Source organism: Rhamphochromis sp. 'chilingali', assembly GCF_963969265.1.
Source record: "Rhamphochromis sp. 'chilingali' genome assembly, chromosome: 7".
NCBI classification, from domain to species: domain Eukaryota; kingdom Metazoa; phylum Chordata; class Actinopteri; order Cichliformes; family Cichlidae; genus Rhamphochromis; species Rhamphochromis sp. 'chilingali'.
In genome coordinates, this window is record NC_137934.1 from 11,685,335 (window position 1) to 11,707,079 (window position 21,745).

The 21,745-nt window shown below is 39.0% G+C and overlaps 1 protein-coding gene across 1 annotated transcript in view; it reads right to left on the reverse strand.

The window, feature by feature from the left end:
• Window positions 1-21,745, reverse strand: part of chchd3a (coiled-coil-helix-coiled-coil-helix domain containing 3a) — an 84,597-nt gene that overhangs the window by 22,376 nt on the left and 40,476 nt on the right. The window contains exon 6 of the mRNA XM_080886680.1: window positions 10,423-10,506. Within this exon, the coding sequence (XP_080742806.1) occupies window positions 10,423-10,506 (84 nt within the window). The remainder of the gene's footprint in view (window positions 1-10,422; window positions 10,507-21,745) is intronic.

A 21,745-nucleotide genomic window follows, 5' to 3' on the forward strand; every position in this document is an offset into this window, starting at 1 on the left:
AATCAAATTGTGAGAGGCTGTAAAGTGTGACAGATAGCTTGTGTTGTGTGAGGCTTGATTGAGGGTAATGTCAACCGATATAAATGTCTTTCTGTGAAGGACTCTGTTAGGTATTTTAGTACCATGGTAGCATTTACTGGATATTGTTTTATAGTGACATTATGCAGGAAAACTCTGTCATTCAATAAGGCCCCTTTGTTTTAGTTATTTTTCTCTTTGACCCAAGAATTGATGTGTGAGAATCACAGGCTGGTACAAGGTTGAAATACCACAGAGATCACTCCCTCAGCTACATTAGTTTCTTAATCTTTTAGACGCCTGTTGAAGGCCAAATGGTTTGTTTCAGATTTCACTAATGAAAGAACTCTTTGTTTTGTGCCTTGAAAATATGTCGCTGAGATAATCACAATTGTAGCTGAACTGATACACTACACAAAGGATGCTTCTTCACCCAAGGGCAGGAAGACGCTGCCTTATCTTGGTCTGTACTGGTTTAAACTGATAATCTGCTGTCTCATGAATTTTACCCTCTATATAAACTGTTGTACTTGTGAATAAAGTTGAGTCACTTTGGGAAGACAATCTAAAGCAGTCTCTGTTTTCTTGTTCTCCCAAGCTGCTCCCGAGCTCGTACTAACACGCTGAATGGCATGCTTGAATGTTGCTTGAGAATATATTTGACTGTGTTACAGACTAAGGGACATTCTCTGCTGATAGGTGAAGGTACATTCTCTGCTGATAGACGTCCACGCCTCGAAGGAAGTCGATCCACGGATTAGGCCCTGGAAACCGTTTCCTTCAGACTCCATGTGGACAAAAATAGTAATACTTGCACGAATACTTTCATTATAAAACTGTCATTCACAAAATGATTACCTTCCACAGATTTGACATTTTTTGCCATTAACTATTGGGTTCATGTTTAGCTGAACAATCTACACACATGCTCTAAGATGCAGCACTGCCATAAAAGTCTCTCAAACTGTGATAACCTATCATCCTTAGCAAATGGCGTGCAAAAATAATCCTTCAGAGGAAAAAAAATCGTATGCGTGCTGCAGATTTGTGCAAAAGCGACTAAGTGAACAGCTAACCAATCACCATTACATTTACCAAACCCTTCAATCATCTTGCATAAACATAAATGTGACAAATTTAAGCCTCTTGGTGCCATCTGCTCTAACTTCATCCCCAAGCAGGGAAGACATTCATCATATTTCAGAAGAGATCAATAGGAATGAACTGTGGTGCTGAAAAGATCAATAGTCATGTGTTGTAGAGCTAAAAGAAGATGAGACATGACAACACTGACAAAAGGTCTGATACCAATTTAAGTTCTCTTCATTTAGATGAACTGCAGTAGATTTAGAGCACTTCCCTTTTCACATTCAGTACAGTTACACACATCAATTAAAAGCACATCACATTTATTTTCTTTTACACTGCAAACTGCTCCGTGTATGCATGCTTTCTCATACTTCTGATTGAGATCAAAATGCAAAACAACATAAACGACCCACACTAGCTGTCCCTCAGGCAGACATTACTTTGTATGTAAAGCACAGCAAAGAGTATGGCCAAATTGCCAAGAGTTAACTTGTAAGCTCATGCTGTATCGGCGCCCTCTTGGCCTCGAATCAAGTGGTTTTCGGTTTAGACAAAGGAACTGTCAAGAGCTACGGAAAAGGATTTAAAACAGAAGCTTATTCACAGATAAAAAGCCTAAAAAGAGATTTTGGGGGCTGCTAAAGAGGCAGAAATAAGACTTCTCCTGGGTGCTGAGACTGAGCCACTGGAAGAGAAAAGAGAGAGACAGAACGAGCCAGATTTGGGGTTCTGTCTAGAATACTAAGTATAAGGTAATAATACCTGCCTAAATGGCAGAGCTGGTTCTAATCAGCACACTAATCCACCTGAGAGTACAAAAGGCCATGTGTGTCAATGATTGCAGGAACACTTTCAAAACATGTACACACACAAACAATGTGAATGCTCTCCTGCGCACACCTACACAAATAAGATACTAACACACACCATGGGAACATGTGGACGCACTGCCTTAAGTGTCTAAATGTACCCTGGCAGCTAGTAAACACTGACAGACATATCCAAAAAAAAAGAAAAAAAGAAAAAAGAACCTCAGTCACTCGCTCACAACCAGGTAGAGAGGAGTGTAATTTGTGTGATTACTGAGTGGGCTCAAATTATGATGTCCTGCTGTTGTCCCAACTGATTCAGAGAATAGCCCTGACCTTTCATTAGCCCACAAAAGTGAGGCCCTGCTCAGTTTGGATGAAAACATTCCTCCCTTGATCAACATTTTAGGGGCTGCAAAGCACAATCTTTCTTTTTTTTTTTTTAAATTGCTGTCTGCTGTTTAGCATGCTTCGTCACTGGCTCAACAGAATAGCTACACAGGCCTGACGCAGTGCATCGCCTCGCCATGAAATCAAATATCTAAAACCTCTTGAATAAAATAGTGTTTCTGTTTGTTTTCATCCCATTTACTCTATTTGCGTTCCAAAAGGTTTTTAGCTCATCTGGAGCAAAACAAAATGCTGGTGGGGGGGATGTCGAAGACAAATTAAGTCATTACTGCTAATGCACTGCAACAATATGGAGAAGATAGAAGCGGCACCCCCAACACAGGCTCTAGGTCAATTTAGAGAAAAGGCTTCCAGTTCTTAATGAATAAAACAAATAACTCCTTGTACTGATGGCTTCTTTCTCTTATCTGTTGCTGAGCAGGAGGGACAAAATGGGAAGAAACCCCACCATGGCTAACATTATGATTCTGCAGAGCTAAAGAAATTTAGACTTCTGCTGTGTGACTCATAAGTAGAGCAAGCAGGCTGGTAAATGATTTTTTTTTTTTTTTTTTTTTTTTACATAGAAATGACTAAGCATTTTACTATTATCTTTCAAGGGCTACAGCAATATAATAGGATATGGATGCACAGATAAACACAAATGTTCCTCTTTGTTATAAACGCAATAAACTCTTAACTTCTATGTTTGGTAAGAGGTAACAAAATCTACACAACATATCCACTAAACTGGGCAGCGCAATTAAAACAGCAGGAATGTGTGCATATCCAGTGGGTTTTTTTTCCATCTACTTCATCAACATGCTAAACCGCACATAAAGTACAATTTTGTTTTTTGTCAGAGGCCTTTGCCACAGCAGAATCAATCTGTTTTTGGGAGGCCTGCATATTTGTTTGTGCTCCCAGTAGTGATGTGCGGATCGATCCTGAAATATCGATTCTTCCGATACCAGTCATTTATGTTCTAGAATCGATTCTCACATTACAATATCGATATTTTAGTAATTTAGAGTAAATTTGTAGTTTATCATTAACAGGGACACACTGGAAAGAAACTATAACATTCAGATTGTCTACATTCAAAGGAACTACTTCCTCTTCCGCCTTTCATAGTCATGTGCGAAATACGGCTGTATAAATGTCTCGCAGCCGCTGGCGCCCGCACTCACAACAATGGCTGAGCGTAATTGGAGTCATGTGCGGACTTATTTTACCTCCACAAACAGCTGAGACGTGGTTTGCGATACATGTGGCAAAAAAGTGCTCCAAGAGTGAGGTGTTGTGGCCACACTAGGGAGACATTCAAAAGGGCTGTGGGGGGGATGTTAAATACATTTTACAGGGTTTATTTATCGGATAAAATATGTTAAATGTCACCGTTATTATTGGCCGGCCCGGAAACAGCGGGGGTGTCCAAATTCAGAGGCTGCTTCTGAGGACCCGGCCTTCACGGTCTAAAGAAAGCCGGGTAGTACGTCATGAGCTCTCTCAGCGGAGTGAAACTCTGCCTTCTGTTCCTTGCTATCTAAAATATAATCGGGCACTGACGTAAACACTTGACCGTCTCACACTTCTCTTTAATCATTTTCTGTTTGACGTTTATTCAGCTGTGTGAAAACCCCGAGGAACCCTCCCGAGGGATTAATAAAGTTAAATTTAATTTAATCTAATCTAATAACTTTAATCTCAGCCAAACCGATTTACTCACAAACAAATAAAACACTGAAAAAGCCAAACAATAACATTTTTAAGTTATCAAAGTGACTTGTATATCATGTTTAACCCGAGTAGCGAAAGACCGCGGGGGGTTGAAAACGATGTGTCGATCGGCTCAGATATTTGAAGTTTACACAGCTACATTCTCACCTGAAAATATGTTAAAAAAAAATTTGCGACCCAGAAAGAGAAATAAGAGTGATATTAAAACTAAGTCGCTGCCGCCATTGTTGGAAACTGGAATTGGCTGGGCCGCGCTATGAATTCTGCGATATGGTTTTTCAATTTTGTTGTCCGGGTGGAAAATCGGGAGAATGGTGGCTCCGGGAGATTTTCTGGAGGGGCACTGAAATTCGGTATTTTCCCGGAAAAACTGGCAGGGTTGGCATGTATGGTTGTGGCAACATCACTAACCTTGTCAAACACCTCAGAGTAAATCATATCACAGAATATGACGAGGGTATGTTGAGATGAACTGAAGAGAAGGACAGGGACAGGTGCTGCTAGGGCGAGACAGACGTCTCTCACGGAGTCCTTTAGTGCTGCAGGTAGGCAAGGTGTTCAAATAGTGCACAACTTCAGTTTTTTTATTTCTATATGATGAACCCTGCATTATTAAGTGATAAGAACAAGTAATCTGATGTCCTGTAATCATTATGATGCTATAATTTGAGATACAATAAATAAAATAAGTTTTTGTACAAAGTATCGGTATCGGACCAGTATGGTCGATACAATCCTGAATATTACTTGGTATCGTATCGGAAAGAAAATCAGTGGTATCGCACATCACTAGCTCCCAGTGTCACAACTTTCCCTGTAGTGATTTTTCTTTAACATCTGACTACATCTGGGTGGCCTACATTAACGTTTGGATGGGGCTCAACAGCGATACTGGTTGGTAATACTCAAGGAGACAATTACAACAAGAGCTATCCCTGTTCTCTCACAAACAAATTGGTAAAATTTGATAGAAATATTTAGTTTTCCTCCTTTCTAAACGCACCATGAAGTTGTAATGCACTTTTGTCTGAAAGAAAATTTGACTTTTTTTGTAACAAGAACATTTGTTTTTGACTGAGTTCCATATTTCTTGAATCTGCTGGTTACAGGTTTGAAAACTCAAAGAGCTAGCTTTCCTGTTTCAGCTAAATGTTATCCTTTCTCCTGAGCTAACCCTTTACAAAAGTTCACATAAAAGTGTTTTAACTTTAAAATTCAACTTTCAAAATACTTTCACTTTGGGAAAAAATACTCCATCAAACTATTTATTAAGTTCCTGTCAGCTATTTAAAAGGTTTTAATTCTTTAAATTAGTTATGCTGCAAAAGACTACAGGCTAGCTCCAAGCTAGCGTCTCTTATGACTAAACTAAATGCATCTAGAGAGTTGACCTTTAATTTTAACACCCAATTAGGACAGAAAAATAGAAACGTCTCCAATTAAAAAGTTAAAATAAATGAATAAAACAAAACAAATAAATAAAACTGCAAAATGGAAGCTAAAAATTCAAAGCCTGTACCCATAAATTGTTTCATCCTGTGAAAAGCAACAGATGGATGGCTCTATTTTTGTTTTTTGTTTTGTTTTTCTACATAAAAAGGATGCACCACTTTGTTATTGTAAATTCTTATCTATTCATTCATTCTTTGAAGAAACTTCTGGTAAAATTCCTAAGACTCCTGTCACGCAGCTGAAGGAGCAAATGGTGATAAACAACACTGAAATGCACCGTCATGCCTCCAGATCAATCCATTTTCAGTTTTATAACAGAGCCACAGATGGCTTCATAGTGAAGAAGAGGGAGGGTGGAAACACCCAAAATTTAAAACATTTTTTTACTACAAAACTATAATAATAACAAAAACACTACCTTTATTTTAATATTTCTATTGCTGACAATCAGCAGGAAAAAAGTAGTTTTTGCTGCAGCCTGCAGAAAGAGTACAAAGAAAGAGCAGGAAATGACAGGCAGAGGGAGAGATGAAGCTAGCAAGTCAGAGGCAGAGACACAGATATAGAGATAGAACCCATTACATTTTTTTAATGCTCTTTCTCCTGTATTTCTTCCTTTCACAGTGCGGTAGAACTTTGCTATGAGATGGCAATTGCTGCTGTGATTGTCCTCCATGGGAGAGTAGAAAAATCCAATTTCATTGATATACAAGGCGAAAAGAAAAAAAAGAAAAAAGAAAAAAAGAAGAGAACAAAAAAAAATCTTTTCGGAAAAAGATGAAATTGAAGCATGGAGGGGAAAAAAGCACCACTCGAAAGGGGGGAAAAAAAAGACTTAAAAATGAGAGATATAGAGACAGATGTGATGGGGGGGCGGGGATATGGTAGGGATAAAAGAGAAAAAGAAACATTGGCAAGTTGATTGTTAAATATGAGATTGTTTTACAGCGAGGCAGGTATTGAGTGAAAATGTAATAAATATATAGATATTGTTTTCAGGGGCTATTTGGTAGCTCTGGCCCCAATGAGCGGCAGCATCGGAGGCAGCAGGCTGAGCTGTCTGGGAGCCTGGTGATGGCCTGTCACTGGAAGCCTCTCTGATGAATGGCTATGTTAGATTGGAACAGACATGTAATATATATCAGACTTATATTCTCTCTCTCGGTTCCTCTGCCTCTTTCTCCTGGTGTTCGAGATTCTGGGGGAATCCAGAGGTAAGCAAGGAATTGAGAGGAGACAGAAGGGGGCGTGAAAAATGTGATGGAAGATAATGGTGAGCAAGCAATATATTCCAAGTGAAAACTAATTTTTATGCACTCTCGGTAGAAAAGTGGTTAAAAAAAAAAAAAAAAGCATTGTGCTTTCACAGCTACGGTGTTTGCAGATTGAAAACTCCAAACTTTGCATACACAGCCTTTCTGAATGTCCATACTTGTGGTAGAAGATTCAAAGCACATCGGACATTAACCTTTTTATACACAAATTACACAATTTTTCTCATCTCGCTCTTGAATTATCGCATTCACAAGGTTTTCAGAAAACTTGACCTCTGACCTTGAAGTCAAGGTCACTGGGATTCAAACTCATCCCAGATTTTTAGTAGACACACCTTCGGTATCAATTTGAAAATCCTATGTCTCCTCGAGTTATCACATGCGCAGACTTGCTTGTCTACGCCACCAGGTGGGGTGACGTCAATACCCCTTCAGCCTTTTACGGATGAGGTGTAATAAATAATAATCAAGAAAAATATATTATCTACATTGTTACATATTTTTAAATAGTGTTTCTTCTTTCACATAACACGTTGATTAACAATATTTTTCACCATGAATAGTTCAACTTTTTGAACTTTCTCTATAAATCTATACAAAACTTGGTCAAAAACCATTAAAATTGTTAGAAATGAAAAAGAGTGATAATTCTATCTCCTAACGCAATAGTAAACTGTTTTCTTTAAACATATTTTTCAATTTCGATTGTATGCATGTTCTGTTGTTTTAAGTAAATATAGAAAAATGGCAATGAACTTAAATCCCATGGTAGCAATTTTAAATATCTTATTTTATCCTACCAACAACCTCCAATTCAAAGATCAATTTTTAATAATTTATAATGATAAAAGCAGAAAATTCCCAAATGTAACCAGTTGAAACTTGGGAATTTAACTGCAAATCTAAGCAGACATATCACAAGGCAAATGCAGCCTTTGTCTAGCAATACTGACTCTAGTGTCCCCTGCCTACAATACATCCTTGTTGCTCTGTGTATGGCACAAGAAAAACTCAAACCAATTATATATAATAAACGGCAACAATATGAACTATTTATGAATACAATGCTTTGGTTGTTTAGCAGTTTTACACTTAATTGAATTAAATATCTCTTTGCTTGTTTCTAAGCTAAATATTCCTGGTTGCTATTTCTTTGTGACACTGTTCTGTTTCTTTCCTCAAATTTACTCTTTGTACTGTGCATACATATTATAAGCCTTCATCTGGAGTGGACACTATTAAGCAAGCACAAAATACAATGAGAGCACAGGAAAAGAACATGCCAAAAGTGATTTTGGCTCACACTGGTTGAAGAGCACAGGGAATGAAGGGCGGCTAGATTCAGTGCCAAATGGGGCACTGAGGCCAGAATGAGAAAAAAAAAAAAAAAGAGCATTGTTAACACAGTCCAAACAAACTACAACCCCTATGGAGCTCCAAGCCGCTTGATACACAGTAAGACAACATGTGATATGCCAACCAGTTACACAAAGGAGTACAAGATCACACAACCAGACACAAAATACACACATAATATCTACTTATGTTGTAAATTGCCTCCATATGTAATAAGGGAAAATCATTTTTTAATTTTGTAAATATATCACTTTCTTAGTTTTCATTGACCCTTCCTGCTACCCAGGTTTCCCATTTCTCCCACTCAGCTTCCATTTTTATGCTCCACTCACAGCTTACCTTTATCATACTTGTCCTTTAACATTTAGAGGAAATACTCATTATTATACACTAATTAAGATTCTTAAGAAAACTAAGAATCACTTTCATTTCAGTTTTTCTCTTTCTGGCTTCCATGCATTATGTGTTTCCTTGGTGTCTTTCCACTCCGTCTTCTGCCTCCTTTTGATTCCTCTGTTTCTCTTGGGGCTGCAAAAGTCATTTGTTGACACGTTGATCTAAGGAATATTGACCAGAGGCCAACATGGTTGATGGATGACCAGTGTCGAGAGTTGATAACAGCTGTGTTAGTTGGGACGCATCACTTCTTACACTTGAACTCACATTTGCCCCCTTTCTATGTGATGCACTGCTGTCTCCCTGTGCATTGATACAATAATGCACAAGGAGCTAAATAGCGTTCAGAATTATATAACTAACATTGTAATCTTACTGGTTTCTTGACAACTGATCAATAAATTTACAAACTGCATAAACATTAGCAACCTTTCTTCAATTATAATGCATCATAGCAATGAATTATAACAACTGCTCTGCTGTCTGCAAAGACATTTGTGCCCTTTAACCAAGAAAAAAAACTATCTCATGTTATATTTCTCTTATCATGTCTGGCTTTAAGAACAACATCACCTTAGCGCCTTCACAGTTGTGTAAAATTTCCATTTGGCTTCCACCGTAGAGGCCATTTGACTTTTTAACCCTTCAAAGGGGAGAAAACTCCTTCCCAGCATGAAGGTGTCAATTTAAGCACACTAAATAGGGCATTATACCCTTCTTGAGATATACTTATGATTTGAGAGCCACATGAAGGTATTCTTTTTAGCAGACTTTAACAGGGCATTTGACCCTGGTCCCCTGCCTTGCAGGCATCTCTCACTGGGACCAGCATGGAGCTGCCATTTGAAGTGCGCCAAGCACGGCAGCTGACCCACGTCCCAATCCATAGGACACTAGTTTACAAGGAACATCAGGGTAGTGTCATTTTCGAGAAACGGGAGGACACATGCCGGGATGAATTAGATTTAACCCTTTATCTGTTTGGCCCAGGCACGGAGGTTGAAATTTAAAGTGACAGCCAAAAAGGGGCAGCAAGACAATTACAGCAAGGCAGCCAACTAGAGAGCGAAGGACAGCTATACACACCACACTGGGGAACGCATGCAGAGTTTAAATTCAAGGATGATGACAAAAACAGTGGGGCAGTGGGATGAAGAGGAAAAATAAATGTGACCGCTTTGGCTGAGCCCAGTAGGGAACAGGCCCACTGTGTATAATGGTCGAATTCAGAGTTCGAACATGTGTGCCCTTATTTGTGCGTACACTGGGTATGTGTGCTTCTGTATGCACTGCAGTGTGCTAGTGACTGACTGTTTCGCTCAATGATGTAAGTATATAAACTTTTACCCAGGAGAAACTATTGCAGCACATTATGGTGCAGGTTCTTGAAAACAGCAATAACACCAGCTCACCTGGTGAGCATGCAATGCAATATTTCATTATGACTTTGCTTTGTGTTGTGAAATAGAAAGTTGTATTTTCTGTTAGCTTTCATGCTACTCTATTATCCATTACTATCTATTACTCTACTATCCACCTCCTTATTTTTTCACTTTATTCACATTCTTAAATTATTCTTAGAGTTATGTGAATGTTCTTGAGTTTTGGATTTACTTACCATTTTCAAAAGAAAAATTGCCCCGTCATATTGTAAACTTTTTTAAATTTAAACTTAGGAAACCTTGACAGAAAAACAAGCTGGATAAATAAGTATGTTTCTCCAATTTCAACTGAAAATTAAGCTCAGGGAAAGGCTGTAAAAGTCAAACTCATTAAAAGTGATAATTTAAAAATAAATAATTACCGTAAGATCAATCGTACATCTAGTTTTGTGAGCGATCGTACATGCCAACTACGCCCATTTTTCAAGTTGGTGTAAACTGCGAATTACTTCTTACCCTCTCCTCCAGCCGGGCCACTTGCTCTCTGTAAAAAGCATCCTGCTTCTTTAGGTCTGCTTCCTTGGCCTCCACCTGCTTGGCCTAAAGAGAAGGACAAAAATTAGGTGCTGAGCATGGCCAGTTCAAAAAAGCATAACACACATGAGACAAGCAAGCATAAATACACATTAAAGGCACCCATAAAGAGAGTTTAGTGTTTATAGTGTGAATATAAGGACAACACAAACTCTTGTTTTTGTTGTACATATAATCCAAGAGATATCTCATTATAAGATTAAGAGATGCATTTCTACATGATAAATGTGTAAAATAACAGAAACTGTTCTGATAGATCACCACCTAGACCAGGGGTCAGCAACCTTTAACACCCAAAGAGCCATTTGGACCCGGTTTCCACGCAAAAGAAAACACTGGGAGCCGCAAATGCTTTTTGACATCTAAAATGAAGATAACACTGTGTATATTGTTTTTTACCTTTATGCTTTGTGTAAACAACTAAGGTGTGTTGCTTAAATCCATGAAGTGCTACAGAGAAAATTACATTTTATTTATGTAATTAACACATTTTGAACTCTTAAAGAAATATAACAAAAGGAAAGACACTCAGCTGAACTAAAATGATCCAAGTAGCAAACAAAAACTGTTGTGAGCCGCCACCCTCATATCGCCTTTGGGCTTTTGGAGCCTTGACCTGACTTTTAAAAAATAATTGGAAAAAAAGCACTATGCTGCTAAAAGATGAAAAATACTGCCTAAATATGTATTTTACCTGGTTAATGTGTGTGGCGGGGCGTGGTCTGCAGCGTCGCTGCAGGGGAGGTGGACGCACCTGAGCGGGACACACAATCACGCCGCGCGGCCTTAACGTCTGTGCTATCTATGCTGTTGTGTTGGTATGTGTCAGGCTGTGAGCTGCAAAGCTACAGCCGGCTGTGTGCGTACAGCAACCGTGTGTGAAAAGCGTGTTCATGCAAACATCGTCGGCTCTGCCACAGTACAATGGGACTTTTGCTCCTGAACCTCTGCGCATAGCGTCTGCAAATCGGGGCTGTACGACATCACTTTCATCTTTACGCAGGACTGTAAGCTGTCATCTGTGAGGCGTGAGCGGTGCTTGTTTATAACATAGTTCATGGTGGAGAACAGCTGCTGACATAATTTGGTTTCGAAGATCCATAATTGGCCTACCTGGGGTTGAAAGTCTCGATAAATGCACGGCGTTTCGGCGGGTATACCGGCTTCCGCGAGTGTGACGCTTATTTTGAGCGATGAAAAAAATAATAGAATCGAATTTTATTTTTATATTTCAATATCACAATAATCTTCCAATTTAGAACTACAAGTTAAAAAAGTACTAACATGAATAAAATACACTTCAGCTAAATACTTTTCCCAAACCACGCGGAGCCGCACTATAAGGTCTAAAGAGCCGCAGGTTGCCGACCCCTGGCCTAGACTGTCCTGGATTTATAAAACATAGTTTTTGTTAATTGATGAAAACTTTCCTTTTTCTAAAAACCTAAATTTCTATAGCAGAAAAAGGGGAAAGGGGGACTTTTCTGCCATTTAATTGTTTATCTATTACTTAACTAGTTTGGTGTAGTATGAATGACTGTTGAGGAGGTCTTTAGGAGGAAAAGCTGTAAAACCTTAAACAGAAATGCAATTAGAAGTCCAAAACTTTATGCCCGCCTTCATACTTCCAAAGCCATTTAGTGAGTCAGAATGGAGTCACCGCCAGGCTGATTCTAGCCCTCGGGCCTTATGTTTGACACCCCTGCTCTACACATTTTGTGCACTGTACTCACAAACATAGATGATTAAAAAATTGAAAATGGATTCAAGACCAATTACAGTTGAGTGCATCCTACTTACCATAATAATTACTGCAAACTGGACACAGAAATATGTGGAAATTTAAAGTAAAAAAACAAAACAAAAACTAAAATCCCTGCAGTGACATTACTTCAGTTCACTATAAAACTTTTCAAAATTGTTCCAACAGATCAACTTCATCCTATGATAAAATATTTCTATCCTGATAGGAGCAGTCACTTCCTGGTGAGTCAAATGCATTGGCTTCACAGTCATCAGATCTCAACACAACTGAATACCCATGGGAGATTTTGACTGGCTTGATTGGTTTCTTTGACAGTACATTTCACCACCTTATTCAAAATACCAAATCTGAGACTGTTTTTTGGAAGAATAGTGTTTCATTATTCCAATAGAACTTCAAAGACATGTAACCTGCCAGAAGGACAACCAGTTCATCTACCACATTATGGTTGAGCGGCTACATAAAAGCCATTTTTGAGTAAAATACTCCCTACTTTGAGTTTGGAAAAAGTGTTAACTGAAAAAAAAAACTCTTAGAGCATAAGGAAAAGGATTCTGTGGTTTGATGAGACAAAAGGTCTTTTTGGTCAGAAACGGGAAACAACATGAGCCTGCCAACTTACTACCACCTTTTCAGTGAAGCATGGAGGTGGCAGCACCACGCTATGGGCAAAATACCTAATTTAAGATAAGATAAGATAAGATAGATAAGATAAGATAGAACTTTATTAATCCCTCGGGTGGGTTCCTCTGGGAAATTCGACTTCCAAAAAGCACAGCAACGACCGAAGTTACAGTTACATTTAAACCCTAGTGAATATTTTAATTTAAACCCTAGTGAATATTTTCAAAGAAACCAGAAGATGGAAATTCACAGACATGTAATACACAACCTGGCAGAATTAAGAGGAACTCCCAAGAAGTGTTAATGAATTACACAACTAAATTTGTTGGCCAAATTCAGGCGTGTAAAGCCTGCAGACACTTAACCAAGAATAAGCTCAGTCATTTTTACAAAGGGCCTAATAAAATGCACTAAACTAATGGCCGGATACTTTTGTGAGAGATTTCATGTTTTGCATAGATTTGCAAAGAACATCTAAAAACATATTTTCCCTTTGTTATTATCAGTGTTGAATATGGATTCATCTGATTTCGTTACGTGTGCACCAATAGAGGTAATGGTGATTTGTGCATATATGCTTAATGTCTAAAAGAAACACACCCGTGTGCACATATGAATACGACTTATAATGCCTTGCCAGGTACTGTAGGTGTTTCTTTGTCCTCTTGTGTTAAGTCTCTGGCTAAAATACTATCACACCAAGAAGATAAAATCAGTTTTCACTGCAAACAGGCATCACGATCTGGCATATATATTTACAAAGCCGACCTATCTTCACTGTCCTCCTTTCTACTGTGACCTTCATTAAACAGTTGGCTCAAGTTCTATGTTATATATAGAAAAAGATAAGACCTGATATATCAGTTTTTAGAGAGAGGAAAAAAGAAAAAGAATTTGAACCGGTGACTCGAGCAAAATGATAAATACTGATGGCATTTTTATTAACCATAAAAGAAAGTACAACACAACTATCTGGACCACCTATTTTGATTAATGGAATTACTTATCATCATTAACTTGCCAAAACTGATAGATATGTTAACAGCCAAGGCTATAAACTGTGATGAATTAAAATTAATAGACCAGTTCCAAGTGGATGTTATATCTAGTAAATAAGATACCATTTTTAAGATGTATAACATGCTTTTAGAACAAATAACTTCGCTAGGAAGTAGTCATCTAGAGTTTTTTTGGGAGTAAGAGATCTGCATCAATAATTGTTGGTGGAAAGACAAATCAAACATGTCGTATAAGCTACACAGGAAAAGAAATTCTCCACATGATCATGTGAGAGAGAAGTGTCACTTTAGGGTGAGGGTAAAGACTTCTAGACTTACCTTCCTTCCAATCTCCTGAATAAAAGAAGCATTGAAAAGAAACAAGAGAAAGAAAAAGTGAAAGACTGAGCAAAAAAAAAAAAACATACTGATTCATTCATGAACTTCTTCAAAGTGACATTTGGGGAGTTTTAGTATTCAGAGACTAGGAGTGACTGGCTGCCACACTGTTCTGCCTGAATACTCACACTCTGTCCTCTCAATCTTCTTTCTCACTAGCATAGACACAGACTTGTGCATATATAGAGTCATGTGAAAAAGAAAGATTTCACAGGACTTTATTCAGCTTCTTTATTCAGCATAATTTTATTCAGAAATTATGAAGGTAAGTAGCAGCCAGGTGCTGCTAATCAAATGCACTGATGATTAATTGATCATCAGTAAGTGTAAGCACCTGTATAAAAGCACAAGTTTTGAGGTTGTTTTCCAATTTGTTGGCCTCGACCATTCAGGTGTGTTTTAACATAATGCCAAGAAGGAAAGACTTCAGCAATGACCTGAGGGAAGCAATTCCTGCTGCCCATCATTTTGGGAAGAGTTCTAAGGCCAAATAATCTGAAGTCCATCAATCTACAAGTAGGAAAACATCTTAGCAAATTCACCCCAAAGTCAGGCCATGCAATGCAAAATTGCATTTGAAGAAACCACAAGACCTCTGGAACAATGTTCTCTGGACAGATGTTTGGACATAATGCACAGCACCACGTTTGGCGAAAACCAAACACAGCATATGAACACAAACACCTCATGCTAACAGTTACATGATTGGTAGCTGCAAAACAATCATGACCTGCTCTGTATAACCAAAGGCCGACTTAATGATAGCTAAGCTTGGCCAAAATAGGGTCATGCAACAGGACAATGATTCCAAACACAGCAGTAAACCTATAACAGAATGGCTGAAAAAGAAAATAATCCAGATATTGCAATGGTCCAGACAAAGTCCAGACCTGGCAGGCCCTTAAGAGCCCTATGCATAAACGGAAGCATGGAAACTTCAATGAACTAAAGCAATGTTGAAGAGAGAAGTCACAATGATGTGAGAGACAGACAAATTTATGCAGAAAATGTATTACTTCAACCTTGTTAGTAATAAGGTGTACTTAGTTTTTCAAAAGCCTGTATGGAGTTCTGTGAAACCTTCTTTTTCACATGACTGTAGCATATAAGAATAAGCCATTCAAGTATGAACATATGCATGGCTGCATACATTCACTGCTGAGGACTATTGAAAAAGCCACAGCACAGATGGAGCCTAGAAGCATTTCCTTTAAACAATATAGAAAGTTGAAGGAAACAAGTAGGAAGAAAATATAACGTATGGAGAAAAAAAATTTGCCTTTCCCCATCGAGTCTCTGCTACGCTGATAACCATCTGTGTTCTGCTCAACACACTGCAGGCGAAGCTGCATGCTCTATGCATTGTGATGAGGAGCAGCGAGGAGTCTCAGAGTGGGGCTGTCCTCAAATGAGACGAGTGGGGGGAAGTTTCAAAGTCAAGCGGATGCTCCGAGCTTCCCTGCTACACACAAGATAGAAACCTTCCCACACAGCCAAACGCCTGCATACACATAACCATTAAGATATCTCTACAGACATATACAGGAAAAAAACAAAAGCCACAGCACCACGTAATCACATTCCTGGCAATACTCAGCACAGCAACATCATGCCCTAGCTGCCACTGTCTCTTCTGTCCAAAGCACAACCTAACATTAGCTAGCCTTAGTGCTGTGGTCGGGCAATTGTCTCTATTGTGTGCCCCTTAGAAGTCTGAAGGGCTATTGTAAAGCTGCCTGCACTTCATGATGGAATCGAGTTGAACTTGAACCTAAATCATATCGCTGGGTGAATGTACCCTGAAGTAGACAGTTAAAAGCGTGCCATAAGCACACTACTAGTATAACTATAATGACCTTTAAACGTGTTATTGATTCCAAGCCTGCAATCGTGGCCTCTAGGATTGATTGTCAAAGATATTGAGAGACCAGATTAGGTTCATTGAGGTGCCAAAAAACTGTCTACTGCCAACAGCTCAATTTAGAATGAAGAAGAAACAAGGGATGGTGGGATAGAGGGAAACAGAGAAGAGAGGATTGGCAGGGGGGCTGTGTACTGTCACGAGTGTGTCCAAACTCAATGTTACGCTGGTAGGTGGTGACTAAAGACTTTAGCTTTGCAGAGAAAAGACAAAACATGCAGACGCCAAGACGCAAACAATGGCTCAGACACTAATCTGTAACGCACAAATCATCACACACACACACACACACACACACACACACCAGCCCGAGCAGCTGTACCCACAGAGAGATAAATGTGTGCTGAAGGCGAGACTAAAGGGGTCATTAAAAGAGGAGAGGTTGTGACAGAAATGTGTACCCAGGGATTTTCTTTCTTTCTTTCTTTCTTTTTTTAATGTGTATGTGTTTGTGAACGTCTCTTGCGCACATTGGCTGGTGCATGTGTTCAATTTTCATGCGAGCTGGTTGCCTCTCATTTTTTATTATACACACACAGGCCCAGACACACCGACACACACACACACTCTGTCAGGATTACTTCTGACTGATTAATCCCATTCAGCAGACTTTAAAGATAATCTAATCATACTAAAGGCCAAACAATAGGACAGACTTCACCACTGCCCATACACCTTTTGTTCCCCTAATGAAGAGGCGGTCACGGGTAAAGGAGGAGAGCACGGGTAAGAGTTGGGGGAGGAAAAGAATGAGAAGGGCAAAAAAAAGTTAAAAAAAAAAAAAAGAAAGAAAGAAAGAAAGTAAACTTGAAAGTGAAAAGAAAAGAGCGAGATAAGAGAGAGAAAGAGGACAATAAAAGGTGATTTATCAATGGAGGCGTCAAGAAGGGAGACGAGGCTGTTTGATGGGACATGGAGCCTCAGCCAAGTGTGTCTTTATATTTTAATAACCAAGTAAATAAAAAAAAACCAATGGCAATGGTGGGGAACGTTTCCACATGTGATATCTAGATTTCCCCCTGACAGTAACTCACTGTCATATTCTGTAACACTCCAGCGGATGATTCAACCAACGTTATTGAATTCCACATTTTTACTGTGCAACAGCCCTTAACATAGATTTAAAAAATTTTAAAAAACCTAGGTAAAATATGAAGGCTCACAACAGGACCCTCCCACTAGCCATCGAGACCACACACTACAATTTGTAGCCCGGGAAGTAACATTAACATTAGCGGCAAACTTTTATATTAGCCTTCTTGCATCCATCTCCCCTTATTAAATACAGTAGCACAGTGGCTGATGGTGACAGGCGGTTGAAAGTGAGACTGCGGTGGTCAGATTAAACGAATCGTTTAGGGGAGGTGATCGCCTCTGTGAATATCAATTAGCCAACCGCTGAATAATTAAGGACAACCATGTTTTTTAATTAGCTGACTGCCGCAGTTTGAGCCGGGCGCATGAGAGGGAAGGAGGAGGAGGAGCAGAAGAGAGGAGGATGGAAGAGGGATGAGAACAGGTGGGTTTTGCTGCGTCAGCCCCCCTTCTCCCCACCCACCCGCCGCCTGTTCCCTCACTAAATTGCTCCCATATACACTATTTTCTTTCACACCTGCCTTTTTATTTAAAGTAATCTTTGTCACTTCCTTTTTTTTTTTTTTTAAAGATTCCAAGATGCTGAAATAAAACTATTATCTGCAGCACTGAGCAGGCTTACTGCACAAGACAGGTATAGGGAATATCATAATCATATGCTTGCATGCTTATAATTGTAACATGTCCCACTAGTGTTATGAAAATATACTGCAAAATTGTGTAAAGGATATAACTGTGGTATGCAGTGTAAAGAAGTTTGAGTAGTTAGAAGAATTTTATAAAGTGAAATGAATGATTTAATGTAAATCCTGCAAGTTCCTGTCACCGCAACACACTCTTGCTCAGCGCTCATTTCGTCCCCAAAACCTTAGTTAAACAGTCACCTTTTAAAAACGCTGGGGGGTATTCAGTATTCATTCCAGAACTGAGAAGACAAAAAGACCAACTTAAAGTGGATTAAAGTCACATGTAGGTAAAGTTTTTGCTTTCTAATGGGACACTGAATATAAATTATGAGAAACAAAAACTTTCGCTTGAACAAAATGCTTTATTTTAGCCTAAAAGGGGTAAATCCATCTTTTATCTACTAAAATATACACCACTTGATATAGTACAAACCCTTTAGGTAGAAAGTTTGAGAACTATTATCTTGATCCTCAGGATCTATACTCTAAAGACGGGATACCACAATAATAATAGTTGCCACTAGCAAAAAATATAATTCAGACAAACAACTAAAAGTTCTCAGTGCTTAAGAAAATGCACATATTACATTTTTCATTTCACACCTCAATGATGGAGACTTCTGTATTGTAATATAATAAGGTGACTGTTTCACTGTAGTCTCGCTACATGCTTATAAATCATGCAAGATAAAAATAATCTTGCGAGATGCCATGATCGATGGAGCACAAATCAAATCTCATCACATTAACTAACAGCACCTCATCCATAACCTTGGTCTCTTTTGTCTTACCCCTGCCACCATTAGCTCAGCCCTGATTCACCCCTGTCACGAGTAGCATCATAATCAATGCTCCCTCACACTATCCAAGTGAGCGCTGCAGCACAGTGGGTCAGAGCCGCTCACCAGGGCCCATCTATCAAAGACTTGTGCGACAGGGCTCTGTGACAAACTAATACTGAAGCCGCAAGCCTCAAGTCCTGTTTGCTCTGACAGGCAGGGAGTGGGTCAAAGGGTAGCGCAATGTGACCGCGCGCCGGTGTTAATTAGCACGGTGGAGGTGCAGGTGGCATGTGGAAGGTTTGAGATGGATGCAGCAAGGGAAGGGTAAGTTCATGGTGTAGAGATGATGAAATGAAGGCTACACCGAGAGAGAGATGGGTCAATGTGTGAATGGAATATTGATGACAACATAGCTGGAAGGTGAATTTTGCTGTTGCCATTCTTGTTGACAGCTGCTCAAAGAAGAAATCATGAAAGATGAAAGAGAAAAGGATTTGAAGAAAATCAGTTTTTCATACTTTTTTCAGCTACAGTTCACACACACACACACTTTTTTAGACACACATACCATCCCACAAATCTTGGTCGTTCTTTTAAGTGCCTCTAAAACCTTTGCAACTCTAGCTTTAAAAGCTATCACTGGCAGATCAAATCTATGAGATGGAGTGCAAAATGATATCACCTAACACCAACCCTACTGGCAGTATTCCATTCACCCTTAGTATCACTAATAAAACACAAGTCCTGGTAGAAGAGGCTGTAAAAACTCCATTGGAAACCATTCACCTTTGCTGTTTAATTAGCATCATGGGGATTTACTGTGCACCACTAACAGTTACATTCACGGCTAGCTATTAGTCTCCAGGGGAAATAGTAGGGTTATGGCGATATAAGTGCGTCAGATACAGTGTGGTCAATTAATGGGCATAACACTCCCTGGTCACACCAAAGAACAAACACATTAGGTCCTGTTGGACAAGCCAAAAAAGACTTATTCTGAAGGATATTAACACTTAAATGTGCTTGTAGTAAGAAAGCATGGGTAATAATAATGATAATAAAATACTTTGGCAATGACATCCACTGCCAAATTATCTGTGTTATTGGGTCTCTAATGGCAACGTCACCAAAGACAATAAATACAACCTGTAAGCTCAATAACAAGACTTAGACCATATGGAGAGAAAGAGCTGCAGTATGGTCTGCAACAAAGTGGGCCCACTGATTTTGAATCACTTACATGCTGGGACACAAGGACACCCAAAAATAAACTTGACAGCATGGCTGTCCTGTCAAGCCAATAAGGTTGCACTCCAGTCACCTATTCTTGGGAATTTGTTTTCACGAAGCTAGGGTCAAAAGAAGTGGCAGTGTTATTTACTTTTCACATAGTTTTTCCCTTCTTCCTAGATATGACGAGTGAGGAATGCTTAATATTGTGGAAATTCTAAAAGGTACTCAGCATGCCAACAGTGACAGCACATCCTGCTCTCTAGAATGTCACTGTGGCAGCATGGCAGACTCAACAATAAATAATTACTAGTAGGCCGTGACACTGTGTTTTGGGGTATTAGTTGTTTGCGCTATGCTTTTGTGACTACGTATAACCAATGGTGTAGTTAATATGAGAAGCAGATGTGTTCTATACTGTAATCCAACTAAGAAAGTTCTACAAAACCACATGAAAATGTGCAAACGTATGTGACGCAACATGTTTGTGACAGATCACTGTTTTGTAAATTATCTGGATAACTGCAATTAAAATATTGTTAAAATTATTCATTATAATTTCATAGGAAGGCACCTCTCCAATCTCTTCAACATTTAAAAAAAAAGTACCTTTTGCATGCTTTGTCTGTGTTCTGCTGAGTTTAGCAGCAATGCTACATAATCCCTTGTTTGAAAGTATTAGTAACATAGTAAGAGAATCACCAATATTGTAGATCTCTATTCCATGGTACTGCATAATGGTCAGTTATTAGAATCAAATGAAAGTCTAAGAAAGTCTAGTATGGTATTGTTCATAGCATGAGCAGTGTTAGATTTAGATTCTTGTGGGAATGTCCATTTGGGTGCACCATGAAAGGAGGCACGTTTTCCTAAATTATTAAGAGTTATTAAATTGAATGTTCAGATTTCAATAGCAAAATAACAATAATAAGACAACTGCTAAAGTTTTTCCCTTGCAAAGATTTTATTTCCTGGGTACTTTAACTGAACAATAAATCAAGTGCCTCATCTTGGACTGCAAACAGTTGCGGACAGAAGATCTGCTTTGCAAGCAGTTCTCTACATCCTACAAGTTTAAGCTAAAGTGACTGATCAGCAAAAGCAACCCGGCCATCAAATAAACAACAATAAGCAACAGTTCAAAATGAAAGAAGGACTGGCAATGTTTTCTAACAGAGAAAAAATAAATAAATTAAATCACTCAAGTAGACTAAACTACACAACAATAAACTAAACTACTGGCAATGAGTTGTATTCGGGTACTTCATTATACTGATACTATTGTCCAGCTTTAGAAACTTGGTAATTCAATTTGTCTTCATGGATACCATCTTCATGGAAGACAAGTGCCACAGGCTACAGAAAGAATTCCTCTCCCTGGGGATCTCTTAGCACAGTGAGTAATGACACCAAGGGTCAAAGGACTGACCTGCTCAGGACAGGGACTGAGGGGCTCAGACAGGAACCAAAGGCCAAGATGTGTAGGTGGTGAGCGTGGGTGTCTCAATGTTTGTGCATGTGTCTAAACTGTTGACTAAGGACACATTACAATGAACTGTCCTCAGAGTCTGATGTTTACTGGCAAGGGTCACCAAAGGGCTTGATCTTATGCAGCTGGCTAACCCAGTTAAACATTTACATCCCTTTTTACAATCCTTGCACATTTATATGTTTAAAAAAGGGTTTTAAGGTAAACAGCTTAGAAAAAAATTGGAGTTTTAGGCCTCCAAAGATTGAAATTCTGG